A 25,336-nucleotide genomic window follows, 5' to 3' on the forward strand; every position below is an offset into this window, starting at 1 on the left:
CTTATCTTCTATCTTTTCATGCAGGAAGACAGAGTTTATCCTGGATTTTGTTTCATTCAGAGAGAGGGTGGGCATTTTCCGGCCTTGACGATTTTCTGTTTTTGCCGCAGAAAGGACATGTAAAAATAGTTGAAAGCTACGTTTGGTAATACCAGAAGGTTTGAAAATCAAGAAGCATGCTGGGCTATAAAAAGGTACTGGGGCATCTGAAAGTTCAGAGATCACCCAAAATTGGTGTATTACAGAACAGGTCAACCACATGTGAAAAAAAGTTTCCACCTTTACCGTATCTCTGGAAGCACTGGGTTGGGCATCCTGTAACACAGTAAATGATTCTGGAGGGAACTAGATACCATCTTGTTAAGATCGTGTAATTAGTATTGATGGTTAATACATTGGTTGAAGAGGATTTAGTTGTTTCCCAAATTTGGGACCAATCATGTGCGTCCTACTCTGATGCTGACCATTTTTGTGTGTACACAGGAGGGTGTTGGGTGGAAGAGGACAAGAGTAAAGAATAGATAAGTGAGATTGGCACATGGGGCAAGTGTTACATTTGGATTCAAAAGAAGTAAGCATCCTAGGTCCTTCTGGAAAATCAATATTAGAATGTAAGAAATTGTATTTGTAGGCAACAAAAACAATCTTGATGTGACAACTCTTTCTCTTGTGTTAAAAGTGTACAGCATTTGACCCCATCTTTGGTGACCAGGTACCTCACATTTGTGACATCCCCATAATCTATTCTTTAACCACTTACGGACCGCCCGCAGTAAAATTTTACAGGCAAGTAACTGTACACCGCTCCCTTCTTCCGGGTTCCAGTATACTGTATATGCCATAGTTTGTAGACGCTAAAGGTTCGCACAAACCAATCAATATACACTTTTTGGGATTTTTTTTTAACCAAAGACACGCAGCAGAATACATTTTGGCCTAAATTTATAAAGAAATTCGATTTTTTAAATTTGTTTTTTATTGGGTATGTTTTATAGCAGAAAGTAAAATATATTGTTTTTTTCCCCACCATTTTCAGTCTTTTTTTTTGGGTTTTTAAAATAAAAAATAAAAACCCCAGTGGCTATCAAATTCCACCAAAATAAATCTTCTGGAGCTCAAGTGGTTAAAGACCTAAGGGAAATTAAGGATTATACGTAAAGGTCATGAGAGGCTTGTGAGGGGATTGGAGATTAGCAAAATATTTGATCGCTTCCTAGAATTTTAAAGTAAGTTTCGTGATGGGATTAGTGAGATGGCGTCTGTCGGAAGGGTGGAACCAAACCTTGATAGGGTCACAGTGCTTCTAAGGCCACCCAGATAGGTGTTTCAAATTTGGCATGAAATATAGGTATTTGGGTCCTGTAGTATATTTTTAATTAATGCAGTTTTCTGCCTCCGTTTACATTTTTTTTAAAACAGAGTCTAGTTGTCAATTTAAACATAACTTCCTGCCACAAATTAATAAAAAATAATAAAAGTGGTGCACGACAATTTGTTAATTTGTTGCTTGGTAGTGGTTCTGCGCCAGATTCAAGCATGCTTACTCCGCACGTGCCAAAATTTTGGCACAAAGCCAAATTTATGTTTACACCCTTCTAGCAATAGTAATTGTTTTAGAACTGTTTTTAAGTTAGAACATTGACGCAAGTTAATTATTTTGAAGCACGCGACCTGACATTTATAGAAACTGTTGCAAACACTTTTAATGTGATTTGGAGTAGGTGGTGTGACACCAGATATAACTTGACTCTACTATTGTTAAAAAATAGAAAACTACCACATCTTTTCCACACCCCTTTCGCACATCACTTCCACACAATATTTTTCATTATCATTACAATTTTGTAGATTCATTACATTCACCCAAAAAAATTTACAACTATCTTTTAGTTGACCAACATTTCCCTATTATTCCTCTTCACACCCAGGCATTTTTTCACTATATCCGCTGCTGCTCAAACATGCCGCCTCAGCTCCCGGGTGGGTGATTTGTGCCTCCGACTCACCATGGGCCAGTTGCCGTTTGCTGCGTTGCTGCCGGGGATGGTAGATATGCTTGGTTATTTTCCTTTAAAAGCACTTTTTGTACTGTATCTATTCCCCTCTATACAGAGTGTGGTTTATTATATCTATACATTTTACAGGAATCTGTTGCATCTGCTCCTGATGAGTGGAGATGCATCCACGAAACGCGTCAAGCTACATTGGATGCTACAGTGATATCTATTACGCCCTGATGTTAATATCTACATTAATTCAGTACATTTACGCCATTATAGACATAGGTACCGGATATGTCGCCCTGAGGCACCTGTAGGCTATGCTGTTGCTCTACATACTATTTATTGTTTATATATGCTTCTTGATTTGATGTGTTTTTACATACACCTTGATGTTCTCATAAATATATATTGTGCCAAATAATTGCACATGTATGTATGTATATATATGAATTTACTCCGTATTATACATCATTATGGATTCAATTAAATTATTATTTTTTACTCTGACCTCCACACTCCAGCCGCTTCATTCAAAGTCCCAACTTCCTTTCTATTTTTTGCCAAATAACGGGATGGATGCGCTAACCCGTGCCTCATTTAAAGTCCCAAACTGTCTATTGTTCATTGTTTGACTCTACTATTGTTAACCCCTTTTGGACAGCCCACCATTGTTATACGTCGGTACTTTGAAGAGGAGTATTGTTGTTATGGCAGCAGCTAGCTGCCATAACCCCGGTATCCTCTTCTTCAGTGATCGGTCCGGTTTCAGATAAAAGTGGTCTCTGAGACGTATACGCTGCAAGATCACTTTTATTGTCGGTGGGAGAGGGGCCCCCCCAGTCCCGCCAAGCTCCGTGCCCTGCACCCTGTCCCGACGAGCTTGCGCGCAGAAGCGAATGTATACACGAGTAGCGCCCGCATATGAAAACGGTGTTCAAACCACACATGTGAGGGAGCGCCGTGATGAGTAGAGCGAGAGCAATAATTCTAGCCCTAGACCTCTGTAACTCAAAACATGCAACCTACAGAATTTTTTAAACGTCGCCAGTGGAGATTTTTAAGGGTAAATGTTTGTCGCCATTCTACAATTTTGAAGTGTGACATGTTGGGTATCAATTTACTCGGTGTAACATTATCTTTTACAATATAAAATAAAATTGGGCTAACTTTACTGTCTTATGTTTAATTCAAAAAAGTGTATTTTTTCCAAAAAAAGTGCGCTTGTAAGACCTCTACGCAAATACGGCGTGACAGAAAGTATTGCAACGACTGCCATTTTATTCTCGAGGGTGTTAGAAAAAAATGTATAATGTTTGGGGTTTCTAAGTGAAAAAACCTGTTTTTAACTTGTAAACAACAAATCTCAGAAAGAGGCTCGGTCCTTAACTGGTTTGGCACACGGGAAAAGCCAATCTAATCATCACCAAGTGACAAACTTTTCAGTTACTACCCTATTACTCTTTTTTATTTTGTTCCAGTAAGGCCCCTTGCAGAAGGGGTGGACTCCGCCAAGTGGATCCACCTGCACGGCGAGGGATCTGTCCGCTGATCCCAGCTGGGTAGGTGAATGACAGGTCCGTGTCTGCTCCGCTATGTAGGGTGGACATAGACACAGCCAGATATTCCCTAAGGGGCGGTCAGATGGAAATGGAGTGCCTGTTAATTTCCATCCAACCCACCGGACAGATGGAGAACCCCATCCATCTGCTTTTAGCAGACCAGATCGGTTTGGATGCCGGTGGGTGTAAGTGGACACACTTACCGCTGACATCCGCCGCACCATAGAGAGCTATGGAGGTTCCGATCTGCCTGAAAAACTGTCAGGCGGACCCAATCAGTCTGTCAATATAAAAGGGGCCTTAGACTGATGTAGCACTGACCCCCGAAGGAGCTGCTGATTTTGTTGGGCTTACCGTTACCTTCTTGACCTTGTGTATGTCTAGAGGTTTCTCGAGGTAGATGGCCCAAAGAATTGTAGAAACTGACACTGGATCCGCTTTTGGGATTTTTATTTGCAAAAAAGAGTAGACAAAACACAGTCTCTCAATGAGGGTTAGAGGGTTTAGGTAGAAAGTTCAGGTACTCTTGGAACTGCTCAACATAGAAAGTCTCTCACTCGCAGGAATCCAGAGAATAGCCACTCACAACTGGATTCTCACAGCTACCGGATAGACCTCCTCTCACTAGGCCTAGCAGCTGATAGAGTGTTCAGATAAAGCAAAGTCTCTGCCTCTGTTGTAGAATGTTTGTGAATAAAGTCTCTGCCACAGACTTGTAGAACACTTGTAAATAAAGTCTCTGCCACAGACTTGTTGTAGAACACTTGTAGATAAATTCTCTGCCACAGACTTGTTGTAGAACACTTGTTGAATAAAGTCTCTGCCACAGACTTGTTGTAGAACACTTGTAGATAAAGTCTATGCCACAGACTTGTTGTAGAACACTTGTAATAACTGAAGGATGTAGACAAATTTAGAGAGCCCTCATACGGTACCAGTATCTTGCAGCCGGTCCGGCGATACCATACGAGTGTAGATTCACTTGGTGTCTTTCAACTAAGCCTCCAGACTCTTTCTGAGAAGCCTGCCTTCAGCGTGGCCTTCTCCCGAAGAGTCCTCCCCTGGTTGCTTCCTCAGTTGCTGGGCCTCTCCTCAGACGAGACAGCACGGGACCACCTTTGAATCCTCCTTCCAGTTACTTTGCCTCGGGCTAGCCAGCCCCGAGACTTTGAATTGGATGGATCCACACCCCAGGCCATGAGAGCCATGGGGGCTGGTCAGGAGGACCAGGACCAAACAGACAGAAAGATCTTCTGGACTGGAACCCAGAAGCATGTGATGTCAGTACCTTAAGTACCCTCTCCCAGAATGCACAGCAGGAAGACACTCCCACTGGGCTGGTTCTGAGAGAAAGTGGCACTCAATGCGCCCAGCACAACTGCATTCTCCGACCTGCCAGTGATGACAGCGCCACCCGTGGCCAAGCAGAACACAGTGCAATCCATCTAGACTGGTACTGAAACCGTAATTTGGTACAATTAAGCCCAAAACCAAACTGTCGTTTTAGGAACTTTAAATAGAGAAAAACACATAGCACGTGCTCTTCAGGAGCCGGCGCTACACTGATAACATAGTTTTATGTCAATAATGTAAGTTAATGTGATGTATACATTTTAGTCGCTGTGATATGAATAAAAAATCAGCATCAAGAATGATTCTCACCGGCAGGCCTGTCTCTGATAGTGTGTTCTGTGATGATTACTGATCCCTTTTTGCTCTCTGCTTCCAGCAATGCCCTGCAAACACAAAGCCAAAGAATACTTCAGTGTAAATAGTAAAGAGGGGATGTCATCGTAAGCAAATGCATGTGTAACAAAGATGATGAAATCAATCATACACTGAAGGTCAGTTTGGAAGTCCGATCTCCTAAGAGGCATGTAGCAAACACTGCATTATATATTTAAACCTTTTATAGCGTATTTATTAAAGTAGAACTAAACTCTCTATCGGCATTAATTATTTTTAATCCTTATACTGCTAGCATTAGTAAATAGATAGGAAGGTATATTATATTTACGTGTTTAAAATTTTTATTTATTTTTTACATTTTTTCAGTTGCTTTCTGATTTCTATGACAAAATGATGTCATACATCCTAGGAGCTACATAGTAGGGGAGGTTGAAAAAAGACACAAGTCCATCAAGTCGTGTGCGATTATATGTCAGTATTACATTGTATAGCCCTGTATGTTGCGATCGTTCGGTTGCTTATCTAAAGCCCCATACACACTTTCAGATTTTCTGCTGAGTTTTTCCTTCAGATTTACCAAAACCATATAATATAAGGTCAAACCTTAGAAGTTTCAACGTGTATACAATCAGGCAGGCCCTTTAACTACATAGCTTTGATAAATCTGAAGACAAAACTCAGCAGAAAATCTGATAGTGTGTATGAGGCTTAATAGTTTTTTGAAACTATCGATGCGCCCCGCTGAGACCACCGCCTGTGAAAGGGAATTCCACATCCTTGCCGCCTAATTGCCTTATTGCCCTAACAGTAAAGAACCCTCTACTCAGTTTAAAGTTAAACCTATTTCTTCTAATTTTAATGAGTGGCCACGTGTTTTATTAAACTCCCTTTCACAAAAAAGTTTTATGTGGGGTGGGGTCACCAGTATGGTATTTGTAAATTGAAATTATATCCCTTCTCAAGCGTCTCTTCTCCACAGAGAATAAGTTCAGTGCTCACAACCCTTCCTCATAACTAATATCCTCCAGACCCTTTATTAGCTTTGTTGCCCTTCTTTGTACTCGCTCCATTTCCAGTATATCCTTCCTGAGGACTGGTGCCCAGAACTGGACAGCATACGCCAGGTGCGGCCGGACCAGAGTCTTGTAGAGCGGGAGAATTATCATTTTATCTCTGGAGTTGATCCCTTTTTAATGCCAATATTCAGTTTGCTTAGTTAGCAACAGCTTGGCATTGCATGCCATTGATGAGCCTATCATCTACTAGGACCCCCAGGTCCTTTTCCATCCTACATTCCCCCAGAGGTTCACCCCCCAGTGAGAAGATTGCATTCATATTTTTGCCACCCAAAAGCCTTATTTTACATTTTTCTACATTGAACCCCATTTACCATGTAGTTGCCCACCCCATTAATTTGTTCAGATCTTCTTGCAAGGTTTCCACATGCTGTGGAGAAGTTATTGCCCTGCTTAGCTTAGTATTGTCTGCAAATACAGAGATTGAACTGAACTCACCCTTGTAGCTGGTTTTCAACCCATGTACTCACCATATGGTCCATGCCAACGGACTGTACTTTGTACAGTAAACGTTTATGGGGAACTGTGTAAAATGCTTTTGCAAAATCCAGATACACCACATCTACAGGCCTTCCTTTATCTAGATGGCAACTCACCTACTCATAGAAGGTTAATAGATTGGTTTGGCAAGAACTATTCTTCATGAATCCATGCTGACTACTTCTAAAGATATTGTTTTCACTACTAAAATCTTTTATATAGTCCCTTATCATCCCCTCCAAGAGCTTGCATACTATTGATGTTAGGCTAACTGGTCTGTAATTCCCAGGGATGTATTTTGGTCCTTTTTTAAATATTGATGCTACATTGGCTTTTCTCCAATCAGCTGGTACCATTCCAGTCAGTAGACTGTCAGTAAAAATTAGGAACAATGGCCTGGCAATTACGTGACTGAGTTCCCTGAGTACCCTCGGGTGCAAGCCAGCTGGTGCTGGTGATTTATTAATGGTAAGTTTCCCAAGTCTATTTCTAATTCTGTCCTCTGTTAGCCATAAGAGTGCTTCCTGTGATGTGTCACAAGGACAAACACTGCAGTTTTGGTTACTGAAGCCCCCGATTCCCTCGTGAAGACTGAGAGGAATACATTCAATACCTTCACCATCTCCCCATCCTTTGTAACCAGATGTCCTTCCTCATTATTAATGGGGTCAATATGGTCTGTCCTCCCTTTTTTACTGTTGATATACTTAGAGAATTTCTTGGGATTTTTTTTGCTTTCCTCCGCTATGTGTCTTTTGTGTTCTACCTTAGCCTCCCTAATTGCTCCCTTACATATCTTGTTGCATTCTTTGTAAAGTCTGAATGCTGATGATGATCTCTCAGCCCTGTATTTTTTGAAGGCCTTTTCCTTTGCTTTTATATGCATTTTTAAATTGGAGTTAAGCTATCCAGGACTTTTGTTCGCTCTTTTAAATGTATTTCCCAATGAGATGCACTGGCTAATACCGTTATTTAATATGCTCTTAAAGCAAACCCATCTCTCTTCCGTGTTCTTTGTTTCTAAGATTTTATCCAAATTTATATCTTATAGCAAGGTTTGTAGTTTAGGGAAGTTGGCTCTTTTGAAATTCAATGTCTTTGTGTTCCCCTTATGTTTCCTATTTGTGTGATTTATACTGAAGCCAATTGACCTGTGATCGCTGTTTCCTAAATTGCCCCATATTTCCACATCCATGGTCAGGTCTGTATTGTTGGTAATCAGTAGATCTAGTAACACCTTGTTTCTAGTTGGTGCATCTACCATCTGACCCATGAAATTGTCCTGCAAGACATTTGGGAACTGGTGAGACTTCAGGGCATTTTTTTTATCTGGAGGAGGGGCTTTTTCAGCTAACCATACCCTCCCGCCTGTGTGAGCTAAGGGCAGATGGATTCCAGGAAGTAAATGCTACATGAATCATCTACCCTTACTTAAAAAGGAAGTAAACCCTGATGGGTTTTACTTCCTCTTTATTTCCCTGCAAAGGTAAAGCATAATGGACTACTATGGATCGCATAGTAGCCCATTATATCTCACTTACCTGAATACAAAGCCTGCAATGTCACCACTGTCTCCACTAGCTGGAAGCATCCATCTTCACCCCTCTTTCTTCTGGGGCCATGGACTCCGTCTCTGTGACTGATCGGAGTCGCGTGACATCACTACCGCATATGATGCCTTTAGAAAGGGCATGATCGTGCCCTTTCTAAAGTGCGTATGCATCGATGACGTTGGCGCACGCGTATATAGTAAATATCTCCTAAACCATGCAGGTTTGTCACACAGAGGTAGCTAAAGGTTCCTGAGAAGTAGGGATAGTGCAGGTACTATGTCTACCTCTCTTCAGGAAGCCTCCCCTTTGGGTGTGAAACAGCCAGGTTGCATTCTGCTCCTCGTTGCAGAAGCTATTGGCATCTTCAAGTCTTCAGACACAGTTCGTAAGTGGCTTGAATAAGTTGTGTTGAACCTTTCTACAATATCATTTTATTGCCTAACTTGGACTTGGACTGTGTGTTTACTGCCTACAACACCATGATGCATGTTGCTTATAAACTGTCAATATCCAGATGGGTAGATTTTGACAATATTGGTGTGGCTCTGCCCCTTCAGCTGATAGCGGGGGGTAACAGCACAACAAAAGTAAGTATACTCTTGTGATCTAGAAGAGAACTATGGCCAAAAATGGTTCTCTTTTAATGAGTCCTGGAGACTGGGTGAGGAATCAACAGAAGCTATAAGCGCTCATGTGTTCATAAGGTCTAGGGAAAATTTGATAATGAAGACAAGTGTGTGTTTGTCTTCTTTGTATAGCTAATGTATATGTTTTGCCCTTCCTTATCTAGCATACAAATTATGGTGTGCAATGTAGAAAGCTGTTCCTCAACCTGGAAGCCGCCAACATCCTATCACAATATATTAAGTGATTTCACAGATGGCCCCAGAAATCTGGCTTCTATTGCTGTTAGTTTGTGCAGCAATAGAAACGTCTAAATATACTATCCAGTGGGACACCCCACATGTAGCAGCTGAAAACACAGGCTCTGTATTAATCTGATGCTCTAAGCCGTGAGAATGTAGCCGACCTAAAATAAAAAGCAAACTCATATCTGACTCCACCCTGACGGATTCGGAAACTGACTCACTACTTCTCCGTTACGGGTGATAATTTTCTTTCAGCATGTTACGTGAAAGTTTAAATGATATCCAACATGACAACCACACCCTGTAGGAAAGCGAGCCGCGGTGTAGAAATGTGACCATGCACAGGTGGTCGTCCAAGTTGAACGGCTTGGTTTACAGGAGCCACTTTGACAACTGTTAAAGGATATAGTGAAAGCTACTAAAGAGGAGCCACTCCAAATAAACAGTAGCAGCCAAGAATGGATACAAAGACAAGAGATGCAGACAGATAAAAAGGAGGAAAAAAGAAAAGCAAGATCCTGTAGCCTGTTATTATTTAATTAATGGTATATGAGTTCTCTACTATACAGCGCTAATCTGTTAATTTAAAAGTGAATAAAGATAAATTAAATACACATTAAACAAGATTGTTCGCATACACTATATTACCTAAAGTATTGGGACACCTGCCTTTACACGCACATGAACTTTAATAGCATCCCAGTCTTAGTCCGTAAGGTTCAATATTGAGTTGGCCCCCCCTTTGCAGCGATAACAGCTTCAACTCTTCTGGGAAGGCTGTCCACAAGGTTTAGGAGTATACTTTTGATAATATAGTGTATATCTGTAAACACCAATAAAATTGGACCGTACCAATAAAAAGTCTCTGAAATGATTCACAATGTTATCCACTGTGCCAAAAAAAAAAACTGTGCTCTTCAAAAAAGTGCTGTTGTGTTCCACCACCCTCTTGATAACATTGGCGTGACAAAACACATTGGGGCATAACTGGAAGTGACATCATTACGCGGAGTACACCCGGAAGTGAAGCAGTTGTACACCCCACTTGCTATGCTTGTATGAAGGAGGAGATGGGATAGCAATGATAGACCACTAATGTTTTTAATTCGGACTTTCGTATCTGCGTGAAGGGAGGACAGAACGAAAACATTCTGTGAGTCCCTCCACTTCACTGCTAACAAATTATTACTAAAAAGTGGCACGCTTGTGTAATAATTGTACGCATGCAAGTGGTACTCCTTTCTGAATAAGGGTGACACCAAGTCCCACACAATCTTACCAGCGCTCCCTACAGTGCCTTGACAAAGTATTCATACCCCTTAAATTTTTCACATTTTGTAATGGTACAAACAAAAATGTAAATTTTTTTTTTTTTTGGGGATTTCATGTGATAGACCAACACAAAGTGGCACATAATTGTGAAGTGGAAGGAAAATTATAAATGGTTTTCAAAATTTTTTATAAGTAAATATCTGAAAAGTGTGGCATGCATTTGTATTCAGCCCCCATTACTCTTTTACCCGGAACTAAAATCTAGTGGAACCAATTACCTTCAGAAGTAACATAATTAGTAAATAAAGTCCACCTTGTGTAATTTATCCTCAGTATAAATACAGCTGTTCTGTGAAGCCCTCAAAGGTTTGTTAGAGAACCTCAGGGAACAAACAGCATCATGAAGGCCAAGGAACACACCAAACAGGTCAAGGATAAGGTTGTGGAGAAGTTTAAGGCAGGGTTAGGTTATAAAAAAATATCCCAAGCTTTGAACATCTCACGGAGCTCTGTTCAATTCATCACCTGAAAATGGAAAGAGTATGACACAACTGCAAACCTACCAAGACATGGCCGTCCACCTAAACTGACAGGCCGGGCAAGGAGAGCATTCATCAGAGAAGCAACCAAGAGGTCCATGGTAACTCTGGAGGAGCTGCAGAGATCCACAGCTCTGGTGGGAGAATCTGTCCACAGGACAACTATTAGTCGTGCTCTCCACAAATCTGCACTTTATGGAAGAGTAGCAAGAAGAAAGCCATTGCTGAAATAAAGCCATATGAAGTCCCATGTGCAGTTTGCGAGAAGCCATGTAGGAGACACAGCAAACATGTGAAAGGAGATGCTCTGGTCAGATGAGACCAAAATTTAACTTTTTGGCCTAAAAGCATAACTCTATGTGTGGCAGAAAACTAAAAATGCACATCACCTTAAACACACCATCCCCATCGTGAAATATGGTAGCGGCAGCATCCTGTTGTGGAAATGCTTTTCTTCAGCAGGGAAGCTGGTCAGAGTTGATGGGAAGATGGATGGAGCCAAATACAGGGCAATCTAAGGCCGCGTACACACGAGCGGACTGTATGGCCTACTTAGTCCGTCATACAATCCGACGGACAGTCCGTCATACTTTCGAATGAACAGACTTGACCACACACGGATGCACAAACAGTCCGTCGAAAGCTTGCACGATGACATGTACAGCACGTACGACGGGACTAGAAATAGGAAGTTTAATACACAGCAATGCACCCTTCCGCCGTGTAAATCCTTTCTGAGCATGCGCCATTCTTAGTCCGTCGAACTAGCCTTCTGACGAGCGGATTGTCCGCTGAAACCAAAGTATGACGGACAGAATTTCGAAAAATCCGAAATACTTAGTACGCCAGACTGCACGCTGAAAAAGTCCGCTGAAGCCCACACACGAGCGGACTGTCCGCTGAAATGTGTTTCGACGGACTAAGTAGGCCATACAGTCCGCCCGTGTGTACGCGGCCTTAGAAGAAAACCTGTTATACCATGTACACATGACCAGACTTTTCAACAGACTGAATTCCGTCTGACTTTCTGACTGACTTTTGACTGGCTTGTCTACACACAATCACACCAAAGTCCGATGGATTTGACCGTGATGACGTACGACCGGACTAGAATAAGGAAGTTCATAGCCAGTAACCAATAGCTGCCCTAGCGTCGGTTTTCGTCCGTCAGACTAGCATATAGACGAATGGATTTGAGTCTGTACTCGAGTCCGTCGGAAAGATTTGAAACATGTTCTAGATCTAAAGTCTGTCTGATTTTTCGACAGCAAAGGTCCACTGAAGTCCACACATGGTCGAATTGTCCAACGGATTCATTCCGTCTGACCTTTGCTGTCGAAAAGTCTGGCCATGTGTACACGCCATTAGAATTTGTAAAATACTTGAGACTGGGGCGGAGGTTCACCTTCCAACAGGACAACGACCCTAAACATACAGCAAAAGCTACAATGGAATGGCTTAAATCAAAGCATATTCATGTGTTACAATGGCCCAGTCAAAGTCCAGACCTAAATCCAATTGAGAATCTGTTGCAAGACTTGAAAATTGCTGTTCACAAAAGCTCTTCATCCAAGGTATTGACTCAGGGGGGCAGAATACAAATGCACACCACACATTTCAGATATTTATTTGTAAAACATTTTGAAAACCATTTATCATTTTCTTTCCACTTCACAATAAAATAAATATACATTTTTGTTTGTAACATGACCAAATGTGGAAAATTTCTAGGGTTATGAATACTTTTTTTAAGGCACTGTATGAAGTCTGGGCAGTTCTCGGGCTCTTATCTCTTGCCTCTTAAACCCTAAAACTATATGTATAGCCTGTTGCCCTGTCACAGAGCTTATACATCTTGACCCCATATCTGGCATGTTTGCTGGGAAGATACTGTTTGATAGACAAGCGGCCAGAAAACTTAATCAGGGACTCATCAACGCAGACAACTTGATTGGGTGTAAATAAGGCTGCAAACTGTTGGTTGAAGGGGCTGAATTTTGTGGAACAGATCATATCCAGGGTCACCCCGAGGACGACAGAGTTCATTATCATTGAAATGCATGAACCACAAGATATGCTCGTATTGTGTCCTGGTCATGGAGGCAGAGAACACGGGCATATGGTGAATTGGGTCAGTGAAACAATATGACCGCAACTCACTTTTTTTAACTATACCCATGAGTAGGGATAGGCCCCGGAAGGTCTTAAATTCGGAAACCATAATAGGTATCCAATCTCTGGCAAGGGCCCAACTGGGGATTAGAGGTGATGAATTGACCAGCATACAAATTGTTTTGGTCCACAACAGATCTATAGAGATCTTCCATGAAAAACAGCGAATTAAAATCAAATGACATAAAATCAACTGTTTCTACTTGAATTCCTGGTTGGCCAGTGAATGGGGGATGTACGGGTGCTGCAGAAGTGGTGGGTCCCCAATTCGGATTGGCAAATGCAGCAGGAAGGGCACTTTGGGATCGACGGGCCTGTCTTTGTCTTCTTGGTGGGTGCAGGACTCTACTTGTGCTAACCACCTCACCAGCTTAAACTGCAGTTATGGGACTCGCAACGTCACCAAGTGTTACTGCAGTGCTGGATGTACGATCAAGGTGTACTAGGCTGCTGGTGCTTGCCAGTTCACCAGGAGGATGAGCGGCACTAGTACTGGTTCTCTGCTCCATACGAGAGCCCTGCGGTTCCTGCACCTCAACAACATCAAAAGAACAGGGTCGATACGCCTGACCTTGGCAGGGACCACTACTCCGTCGTCAGAGCTATCTGTCATGGTGCTGCTGCTGTCTACTGGTTCATATTCTGAGCCAGAATCGGACAGATGGGTGACTTCCTCTTCATTCTCATCTGTCAGGCTCAGAAATGCGTAGGCCTCTTCACTAGTGTACCTTCGATTGGACATTTTGGCCTCTAAATTTACTGGTACTCTAGTGAGACTCACAGGAGAAAAGAGCACCTGACTGTCAGCTACTGATTCAAACGCTACCAAAAAAACTGTTAGCGTTCGCAGGGATCAGGCCTGACTCTGCGAATGCTGCAGTTATGTGTTTTGTAAGTGACAGTGATCGATTGATACTGTACTTGGGTGGGCTGGGCAGGGCTGGGCGGAGGGGCTAAACAAAGGTGCTAGCAGGTATCTGGGCTGATCTCGCTAATGCTGCATTTTTGGGAACCCCAAACGATCGAGGACGCTAATATAGTTCTGATCAGATCAAAGATATCGATCCGTTTAGACACTATACTACTAAGGGAGGTGTATGGTGCGTGTGTGGGTGTTAACACTACTGGCACTAATCTGACACTGCCTGGGGAGACGCAGACCCTAACTGACGCTAAAACCTGACTGATGTCACCCGCCGGGTGATCAGGGGGTTAAACCTTTTATTAGGTAATAATCGGCGGGTGCCCTGACGCTATAAAAAATAACTATCCAGCATCACCCGTGACACTAATATTGTGATCACTGGTGGCGGGGTGATCAAGGGGTTAAACCTTTATTAGGTGGGTCCCTAGACCTATCTGGGGCTACTACTAAATAACCTAAAGCTGATTAGTGTCACAGATGACACCAGTACAGTGATCAAAGAAAAATACGAACACTGCACTGGGTGACACAGTGACAGGGAGTGAATGGGTGAACTGGGGGGCAATCGGGGGGGTGATGGGGGGGTGAAATGTATGCCTATGTGTACTGTGTCAGTGTAGTGTTGGTACAACTTACTCTGAGATGTCTTCTCTCCTCTCTCTGGAACGAGGGGAGATGGCATCACTTCCCCTGCCTGTGTTTACACTTACACAGGCAGGGGAAGGATTATATTCGCCAGAACCTATAACCAGGTCCAGGCCAAAAATCACTGGCCTGGGGACTGATCGGTTCTGAAGCGAATCTGATCGTGGCGGCTGCCGAAAGGTACCGTCGCTTCACCCAGCCGAGCCAACCTGCCACAGTAAAACTGCGGTGGCTGGTCCGGAACTGGTTAAACCAGAGGATTCACCATCTACAGTCAGCCTGGGGCATCCACCTTTTATCTCATCAATGTTGGAGTGCAGTCACAGGTAAGGTATATGGACGACACAGGAAATTTTGCCATAGTGTAAAACCATTTCACTTGATTAAAAACCCAAAAAAATGCAATATATTTACTCACATTTAACAGTGATATTCCTTGCACCAAGGTCATATCACAAATCATAAAACCTTAGTGGTCCATCATTGCTATCCCATCTCCTCCTTCACACAGGCATAGCAAGTTACCACTGTTGATCGTCCCTGGGTGTACAGCGTCTTTGTTTCCGGGTGTACTCTACGCAATGATGTCAATTCTGCTTAAACACCAACGCATTTCGTCACTCTGACATCATCAAGAGGCGGTGGTGGATCACAACATCACAGTTTAATCAGCACCTCTTTGGCGCAGTGAATAACATTGTGAGTCAGCTAAAAAAAAAACTTTTTATTGGCACATAGACACTTTGTTGGTGCTTACAGATATTTAGCAGGTAAAATAAGTATTAAACATGTCACTAATTTTCTAGGTAAATATATTTCTAAAGGTGCTATTGACATGACATTTTTACCACATGTTGTCACGATCATCCTGGCGTCTCGTTTGCGCACGAGAGACTTACCCACAGAAGCTTGTTGTCAAGGACCCGTCGTGCTCCGTTAACGCGCGCTAGAGCGATCGGACGCACTCGCGTCGGCTTGAACGAACGCACGCGTGCACGTGGGGGCACGAACGGGCGCACGTCCACTCGCGCACGCTGACTCGTCGTGCGACCGTTTGGCGCCCTACAGTCTTCTTAAGGCACTTGCTCCCTTCCACTCGTGCTGACCAGTCTACAGCGCGTTTGGAGATCCTGCTATCCTATACCTGTATCTGTTACCTTGGTTCCTGTTACCCGGCTTGACCTTGACCCTGATCCGTTGCTGCCTGCCTACGACCTCCTGCTTGTCTGACTACGCCTCTGCCTCATCCCTCTTGTACCACGTTGACCGCTACCTGCTGACCCGGCCTGTACCCGACTCTGCTGTTTCTACCTACCTGTTGGATATCCTGTGACTGCTGTACCCGCTGACGTCCGTCTGCCAGCCAGTCTACCACTTGTGCCTGCCTACACCAGTCTCTTGTCTTCAGCTTCATCTGCTCGCTGTTGGCTTCCTGCTGCCCATCCGGACCAGCATCTACCTGCCAGGCACTTGTGCCCCCTGAACTTTTGAGCTTCTGTTACCATCTCCAGGGGTTCTTTAGCCAGGGGCTACGAGGGGCCGCTTCCTGCATTCCGGGCTCGCCTACTAGGTACGTGACACATGCCCATAACAACCCATAAAATCCATACATACAAAGACACCAAAACAAATAAGTTCAGAAATTAAGTTCTGTGTATTAAAATGGAATGACACAGGGAAAAAGTATTGAACATGCTAATTGAAATCTATTTAAATACTCGGTACAAAATCCTTTGTTGGTAATGACAGCTTCAAGACACCTCCTGTATGGAGACACTAGTTGCATGCATTGGTTAGGTGTGATTTTGGCCCATTCTTCCACACAACCCGTCTTCACATCTTGAAGGTTCTGTGGGTCTCTTCTATGAACTCTGATCTTTAGTTCTTTCCATAAATTTTCTATTGGATTCAAGACAGGTGATTGGCTGAGCTATTCGAGGAGCTTTATTTTCTTTCTTTGAAACCAATTGAGAGTTTCCTTGGCTTTGTGTTTGGGATCATCGTCTTGCTGAAATGTCCGCCCTCGTTTTCATCTTCATCATCCTGGTAGATTTCAGTAGGTTGTTATCAAGAACATCTTGGTACATTTTTCCATTCATCCTTCCTTCAATATGAAGTTTGTGAGTACCGTATGTTGAAAAACAGCCCCACACCATGATGTTCCCACCTCCAAACTTCACTGTTGCTATGGGGGGTGTTTTTGGGGGGATGTGCCATGTGACCTCCGAACATGGTGTGTATTATGACATCCAAAGGGTTTCACGTTTGGTCTCGTCTAACCAGACTATATTCTCTCAGTATTTCACAGGCGTGTCTTAATGTTTTGCAACAAACTTTAAACAAGCTTCAACTTGCTTTTTCTTCAGCAATGGAGTCTTGCATGGTTAGTGTGTATACAGGCCATGGCGGTTGAGTGCATTATTTTTTGTACCTGGTAATTCCAGGTCTTTCTGAAGCTCTTCACAAGTGGTCCTTGGCTCTTGAGACAACTCTTCTGATAATTCTTTTCACGCTGTCAGCCCCAATGTTTGTGAAGGTCTTGAGAGAGCTCTTTGCTTTTACTCATCATGAGATGTTTCCTGTGTGACGCCTCGGTAATGAGACACCTTTTTATAGGCCATCAGTTGAGACTGAACCAGCTGATATTAATTTGCACTGACAAGGGGCAGAATTGCTTTTTAATTACTGATAGATTTCAGTTGGTGGCTTTTTCCCTGTCTCATTCCATTTTATTACACATAACTTAATTTCTGAACAAATTTGTTGTGGTGTCTTTGTATGTATGGAATGCATGGGTTGATATCGAAATGTGGTAACGATTTCATGTCAATAACACCTTTAGGAATATATTTACCTAGAAAAATGATGATGTGTTCAATACCTATTTTACCCACTGTATATGCACAATCTTGTGGAATGTTTATTAAATTTATCTTTACTCACTTTAAAATGAACAGATTAGGGCTGTATAGTAGACAATGCACATACACATATATAGCTGCTGTATCTGTAGTATGTCAGCTCTGGTGATATTATTGAATTGTTGTGGCTTCATTATATTAATAGGTCAGTTGTGGAGCCTGCCCAACGATTTCCTCCAAACCCCCTAACCACTGCCAAGTGCTATTGTTCTTCAATGGACCAAAAATAAGTCATTATTAAAACAGAGACAAGTATTAATAACAATGTGAGAAATGGAAATTATCATTGGGTTTATCTATCCTCTCATCAAGTACAGTGCACCATGAAGAATAGAAAAGTGTAAAAAAAAATTGCCGTTGCTTGGACACCATTAAAGTTAACCTGTTGCTTTATCCTACATAGACAAATCATAGGTTCACTTTAAAGTGATATTAAAGGCAAGTTTTTTTTTTCTTAAATACTTACCTGCTCTGTGCAGTGGTTTTGCACAGAGCATCCCCGATCCTCCTCTACTTGGGTCCCTCGTCGGCGCTCCTTGCCCCTCCCTCCTGCCAACTGCCCCCAGAACAAACAGATTGCTATGGGGGCACCCGAGAAGGCTCCTCCTCAGCTGCTGCTTTGCATGTCCATTCATACACAGAGCTGTGGCTTGGCCCCACCCCCTCTCTCACGGCGTCTTCCACTGTGCGGCTCCTCCCTCTTCCTCCTAGGCATCCAATAGGATTGCCTTTCCTTTCAGCCAATCGGGGTGACAGGTCTCAAGACCCACATCTTGATTGGCCCGGAGGAGGATCAGTGTGTCGACAGTGAATATTCATTCGCTTTTGTCACACACCTGGGAGGGATCGGGGTGCAGTGCTCTATGCCCCAAGCCCACCCTTTTTTGAAGCCTGGTAGAGCCTCTGGCTCTAATCACATGCTTCAAAAAAACACACCCCCTCCATTGAAACCCATGCATTCGGCATCTGGTATGTAGATTAGGGGTCTGGACACATTGATGGGGGGGGGGGGGGGCGCCCGTGTGCTCCTAATGGATGGTTGTGTGTGAAAATCCCAGTAGACCAGCAGTCTTTGAAATACTCAGACCAGCCCGTCTGGAACCAACGACCATGACACGTTCAAAGTCACTTAAATCCCCTTTCTTTCCCATTCTGATGCTCGGTTTGAACTTTAGCAAGTGACACCTTCACCACATCTAGATGCCTAAATGCATTGAGTTGCTGCCATGTGATTGGCTGATTAGCAATTTGTGTTACCAAGCAATGGAACAGGCAGGGTTTTTTTTTTTCAGGGGGAACTTGGTGGAACTCAGTTCCACCACCTCTGGCTCAGACCCTTTGGTGCCTGCTCACCACAGTCACTTGTAAACACAGAAGTCTGGTTTCTGTGTTTACAAGAGACAGCTCTGCACTCTGTATGTAATGCAATACTGGTATTTAATACCACTTTAAGACCCTCCTAATGTTTTCGGGGGAAATTTGACTGAACACACCCACTATTTTATGTGATTTGGAGGGTGTGTGTAAGGGGAGGGGTTTTGTGGGGACGTGGTTAAGTTGCAGCACATATTGTTTGAGAAAAAAAGCCCTGGGAACAGGTGTACCTAAAAAAGTGGCCGGTTAGCGTATATTATATAGAACCTGTCCATTGGGCAGCACATCACCATTTATCTTAGAAATTTTACCTTAACCAGTTCCCGACCAGCGCACACTGATGTACGACGGCAGAATGGCACGGGCAGGCATATTGGCGTACAGGTACGTCCAATCTTTAATGCCGCCCTGCCATGCTGGTCGGGACCCCCGTGAGTCCGGTCGCGGGTCCCGCGGACTCGATTTCCGCGGGGCGGCTGAACGGAGAAATGCCGTTGTAAACAGCATCTCCCCATTCTGCCTAGCAACAAGTGATACTGATCTCTGCTCCATGTGATTGGAGCAGAGATCAGTGTTCACTAAAAGAAAGCCCAGCCCCCCACAGTTAGTAACACACCCCTAGGAACACTTAACCCCTACACTGCCACCCACTGGTTAACCCCTTCACTGCCAGTGTCATTTACACAGGAATCACTGCATTTGTATAGCAGTGATTGCTGTATAAATGACAATGGTCCCAAAAATGTGTCAAAAATGTCCGATGTGTCTGCCATAATGTCGCAGTCACAATAAAAATTGCTGATCGCCGCTATTACTAGTAAAAAAAAAATATTACTAAAAATGCCATAAAACGATCCCCTATTTTGTAAACGCTATAACTTTTGCGCAAACCAATTAATAATCGCTTATTGCGATTTTTTTTTACCAAAAATATGTAGAAGAATACGTATCGGCCTAAACTGAGTGAAAAATCGTTTTTTTATATATTTTTGGGGGATCTTTATTATAAAAAAAAGTAAAAAATAATGCGTTTTTTTCAAAATTGTCGCTCTATTTTTGTTTATAGTGCAAAAAATAAAAACCGCAGAGGTGATCAAATACCACCAAAAGAAAGCTCTATTTGTAGGAAAAAAAGGACGTCAATTTTGTTTGGGAGCCACGTCGCACGACCGCACAATTGTCAGTTAAAGCGACGCAGTGCCGAGTCACAAAAAGTGGTCTGGTCTTTGGCCAGCAAAATGGTCCGGGGCTGAAGTGGTTAATAAGCCCCATGAATATTTAGGTCAAGTAAAAAAAAAAAAAAAAAAAGGACTGGTAGGCAGGGGCGTTGCTAGGTCTACATAAGATCTGGGGCTAGAGCCCATAGCAGCGTAGTAAAGAAAGTCATACGCTTGGGCGGGCATACACATGTATATACAGTAATATACGTGTGTGTGTACATATATCCCCAGAGAGCCCCCCACTTACATCAGGGTCCCCAGAGAGACCCCCCTTACATCAGGGTCCCCAGAGAGCCCCCCTTACATCAGGGTCCCCAGAGAGCCTCCCCTTGCATCAGGGTCCCCAGAGAGCCTCTCACTTACATCAGGGTTCGCAGAAAGCCCCCTTAAATCTGGGTCCCTAGAGAGCCTTCCCCTTAAAATCAGGGTCCCTAGAGAGCACCCCAATTACATCAGGGTCCTCAGAGAGCCTCCCCTCCCCTTGGGGACCCCTGCAGAGATTCAGGGCTATGAGCCCCAGATTTGGGGCTATAGCCCCAAAAGCCACCCCCTAGCGACGCCACTGCTGGTAGGTACTGAGAGAACTATGGAGGATGTGATCACTGGCCTCCTTTATTAAGCATACCATGTTTATCATTTCCAAAAAAAAATTATGCTTACTTTGCCTGCATCATGAATTCAAATTTAATGAATTCACTCTTACCTCTATTATAAGCTGGATTTATTTTAGGTCTGATATTCAGTTACTGAGAAAAAAAAAAACTCCTCCATCTGTTCTGTCCTGGCTTGGCGGTAGCTGACTGCCAACGACGCTCGCACGCTACGTATTGTAAATAGTGTAGAGTGCCCTCCGCCATACTTTACAGGATATCATAATTCATCACAGTTCTGTGACCATATAAAGACACTGACATGGAAGACCTACATTCTACACAATGTATAACACAAACATCCCCTCACATGAAAAGGTTGTAGTGGGTGAAGACACGTGGGACAATGTTCTTTGTGTTTCAATTAACTCCTCCGCATAGTTTCCTTTCCTTATAGTCATGTTCTCCATCATCATAGCAGAACAGCTCCCGCACACCTCCCAACATTTTGAGATGGGAATGAGGGACACCTACTAGCAAACGTATGTAGACATAGGACACACCCCCTGCCACACCCCCTTAAAGGAGACTTAACTAAAAAAAAGCTTAATTAAATACACAAGGGCTTTTTTTTTTTTTTACCACTAATATTCCTTTATATTGGCTTTTAAAATTAATAAATGCAGCGATTTAGAATTTGGATGAAAGGTTTAGCACTGGGAAACACGTTTTGAAAGACAAACCGTACATTTTATCAGTGGCGGCCCGTCCATAGGGGGTGCCTGGGCGCCGCCCCCCCTCCTATAGTCTCAGAAAAAAAAAACGGACCCTTTAAGACATTAAAAAAAAGTAATTTAAAATAGTGCACTGGGGCGCCGGTCACTGCACTATGGGAAGCGCCACATCGATGCAATCACAAGATTACATCCATGGCGCTTCATTTTGTTTGCGGGTATTTAACCCGCCTTGTGGTGCAATGCAGAAGGCCGACTGGCTTCCGCCCATAAAATCACTGTGCTTCTACAGGCGGGAGCATTGTCGTTCAAACACCTAAAAAAAAAAAGGGCCCTTTAAGACATAAAAAAAAAAAGTAATTTAAAATAGTGCACTGGGGCACCGGTCACAGTGCATTATGGGAAGCGCCACATCAATGCAATCACAAGATTGCATCCATGGCGCTTCATTTCATTTGCGGGTATTTAACCCGCCTTGCGGCGCAATGCAGAACGCCGACTGGCTTCCGCCCATAAAATCACTGTGCTTCTACAGGCGGGAGCATTGTCGTTCAAACACAGGCAGGTCACTTCCGGGTTTCGTGAAGCAGCCGAAAGCCGGAAGTGACATCAGCAGCTCCGTTCCTCAGCCCGAGCGGAGCTGCAGTGAGGTGAGGTGGTCCTGAATGTTCTCTCTCTGCAAGGAAAAAAAGATTTTTATGCCAAATCTATTTAAATGCACCCCGGCCTTTACAAAAAAAGAGTCTGTAGTAGTACTAGTCACACTGTGCAGGAATGTGAGCCATTTTTAAAAGAATATAAAATTGAGAAGAAAAATAACATAATGCTTGCAGTTGCAGGAGGAGATAATGTACATGCCATGCAGTGTTCTTATTCAGCAAAGTGCAAACAAAAGTAAATGGTCTGCTCTGCTGCTTGTTACTCACAGTAATTTGCTGGCAAAGACATTTTTACAAACCTTTTTTGCATTTTAGTGTAAATATGAGATCTGAGGACTTTTTGGCCCCACATCTCATATTTAAGAGGACCTGTCATGCTTTTTTCTATTACAAGGGATGTTTACATTCCTTGTAATAGGAATAAAAGTGACACCATTTATTTTTTTTAAAAACTCAGAAAAAATAAATATAATAAATAAGAATTTTTTTTTTTTTTAAAGCACCCAGTCCAGACGAGCTCGCGTGCAGAAGCGAACGCATACGTGAGTACTGCGCCGTCTCCTGACACTATGAGTGGAAGGAAGTGGAATACAGGGGACGGATTAGGTGGATTATATAAGGGGCGTGTTTTATGAGAAGTGGGAGGGCCCAAAAATGATGGGCGGACTCTGGCGCCCCCCCATCCAAAAACTTCACCAGCCGCCACTGCATTTTATATACATCTATATAGATCAGACCAAAATGAGGGACAGATGAGGAGGAAAGAGGGACAGAAGGACATTGCTCTAAATCAGGGACACTCCCTCCAAATCAGGGACAGTTGGGAGTCATGATGATCGGTGCTCAGGAGGCCTCAGGAAATTGACGTAATAGGAGTTTTTGCCTTGTGTATTGAAAAAGCCAGCTTAACCACTTCAATACTGGGAATTTTCACCCCCTTCCTGCCCAGGCCAATTTTCAGCTTTCAGTGCTGTCGCACTTTGCAATGCGTGGTCATGCAGTACTGTATCCAAATGAAATCTGTATATTTTTTTAGATAGAGCTTACTTTTGGTGGCATTTAATCACCACTGGGTTTTTTGCTAAACAAACAAAAAAAAGGACCAAAAATTGTGAAAAAAGTTTTTTCTTTTCTGTTTAGTAAATAAGTAATTTTACTTCTTCACATATGAGTGCTGATGAGGCTGCACTGGTGGGCACTGATGAGGCTGCACTGATGGGCACTGATGAGGCAGCACTGATGGGCAGTGATGAGACAGCACTGATGGGCAGTGATGAGACAGCACTGATAGGCACTGATGAGGCAGCACTGATGGGCACTGATGAGGCTGCACTGATGGGCACTGATGAGGCAGCACTGATGGGCACGGATGAGGCAGCACTGATTGGCACTGATGAGCCAGCACTGATGGGCACTAATGGGCACTGATGAGACAGCACTGATTGGTACTGATGAGCCAGCACTGATGGGCACTAATGGGCACAGATGAGGCAGAACTGATTGGCACTGATGAGGCAACACTAATGGGCACTAATGAGGCTACACTAATGGGCACAGATGAGGCTGCATTGATGGCCACCAATGAGGCTACACTGATGGGCACAGATGAGGCAGCACTGATGGGCACTGCTGAGGCTGTACTGAATTACACTGATGAGGCTGCCCTGATGGGCACCAATGAGGCTACACTGATCCGCACTGATGAGGCAGAACTGATGGGCACTGCTGAGGCTGTACTGATTTACACCGATGAGGCTGTACTGATGGGCACTGATGAGGTAGCACTAATGGGCACTGATGAGGCAGCAGTGATGAGGCTGCACTGATAGGCACTGATGAGGCAGCAATGATGAACACTGATAAGCTGCACTGATGGGCACTGATAAGTGGCAATGATGAGGCGGCACTGATGGACACGGATAAAGCTGCACTGATGGGCACTGATAACCTGCATTGACACTGATGCGGCTGCCCTGATTATCAGTGTAAACAATATTTTCAGTGTACCCCGTCAGACTTGTGCCAGTTATTGGCTCTTCTTTCTTCACATATAGACAGCATGTGTGGAAAAGCATGCCAATAATGGGAAATTCTGTCTACATGTGACCAGCTGTGACTGTACACAGCTGATTACATGATAAATGGCCGATGTGATTGGTTCTTTACTGTGATCTGCGTTCAGCTGTGTCCAAAGGACACATCATTCACAGACCGCGCCCCAGGGGGCGTGTATGTGGGAAGGCGCCATAGATGTCCTCCTAGAACTGGAGAGCAGAACTGGAGCAATCTTTCGGCTATAGCGTGGGCTGAAAGGGGTTTATTCATTTTTAATATTCAAAGCAAACCCCTCCCATCCATCTATGTCTACATGCTTTATTTTGTTAAGAAATCACATTGAAAACACCTCCCCAGCATTTCTATCTGTGGCCATCTTGAGTAAGGCCATTTACCTGTCACAGCAGCCCTGCTGCCCTAAGGCACAGCCTATGTTTGGCTATGCAGACTAAAAAACTATTCACAATGTATTTTTTTAGTATAAAAAATTAATGTTATACATTTGTGAAAAAAAGCATACATGTTGATCACTCTGAAATTTTCTTCGTATATGCTCTTTACCTGGCCGGTCTTGGCTGTAACTCTATGGGGAGTATTTATAGCAAACTCCCAGAGTTATTCTTTCAGAAAAATCAAATGTTACTAGGCTATTTTCTCTCTAGGTTGGATGTTCTACATTTACAAGAATAGCATGAATCAGGGGAAAATGCCGCATTATGGCCATTAGATGGAGCAGACGATAATACAAAAAAAGTTGACAGGACTTGGATAATCTTCTGGTGGCATTGTGGTTCCCAGAGTGGAAGGTTGTAGTTCCGGTGTCCACCAGCAGGTGTCTCCTAGAAGCCAGCAAATCCCTGTAATCAGTCTCCATCTGATGCTGGCTGCTGGGAGGGTATTTAGTCCCTCCTCTACTATTCCCTTGTGCTTTAGTATTTTGCTCTGCTAGCCAGATATTGCTTGTCATTAATCCTGAGCATGATTCCTGCCTGAGCATGCTC

General features: G+C 43.4%; 1 protein-coding gene across 1 annotated transcript in view; it reads right to left on the minus strand.

The window, feature by feature from the left end:
* Positions 1-25,336, minus strand: part of LOC143959305 (synemin-like) — a 77,356-nt gene that overhangs the window by 12,040 nt on the left and 39,980 nt on the right. Inside the window, exon 3 of the mRNA XM_077467996.1 lies at positions 5,225-5,298. Coding sequence (XP_077324122.1) covers positions 5,225-5,298 — 74 coding nt within the window. The remainder of the gene's footprint in view (positions 1-5,224; positions 5,299-25,336) is intronic.

Source organism: Lithobates pipiens, unplaced genomic scaffold (assembly GCF_037356315.1).
Source record: "Lithobates pipiens isolate NorthernLeopardFrog02 unplaced genomic scaffold, aLitPip1_a1.2 Scaffold_7, whole genome shotgun sequence".
NCBI lineage: Eukaryota > Metazoa > Chordata > Amphibia > Anura > Ranidae > Lithobates > Lithobates pipiens.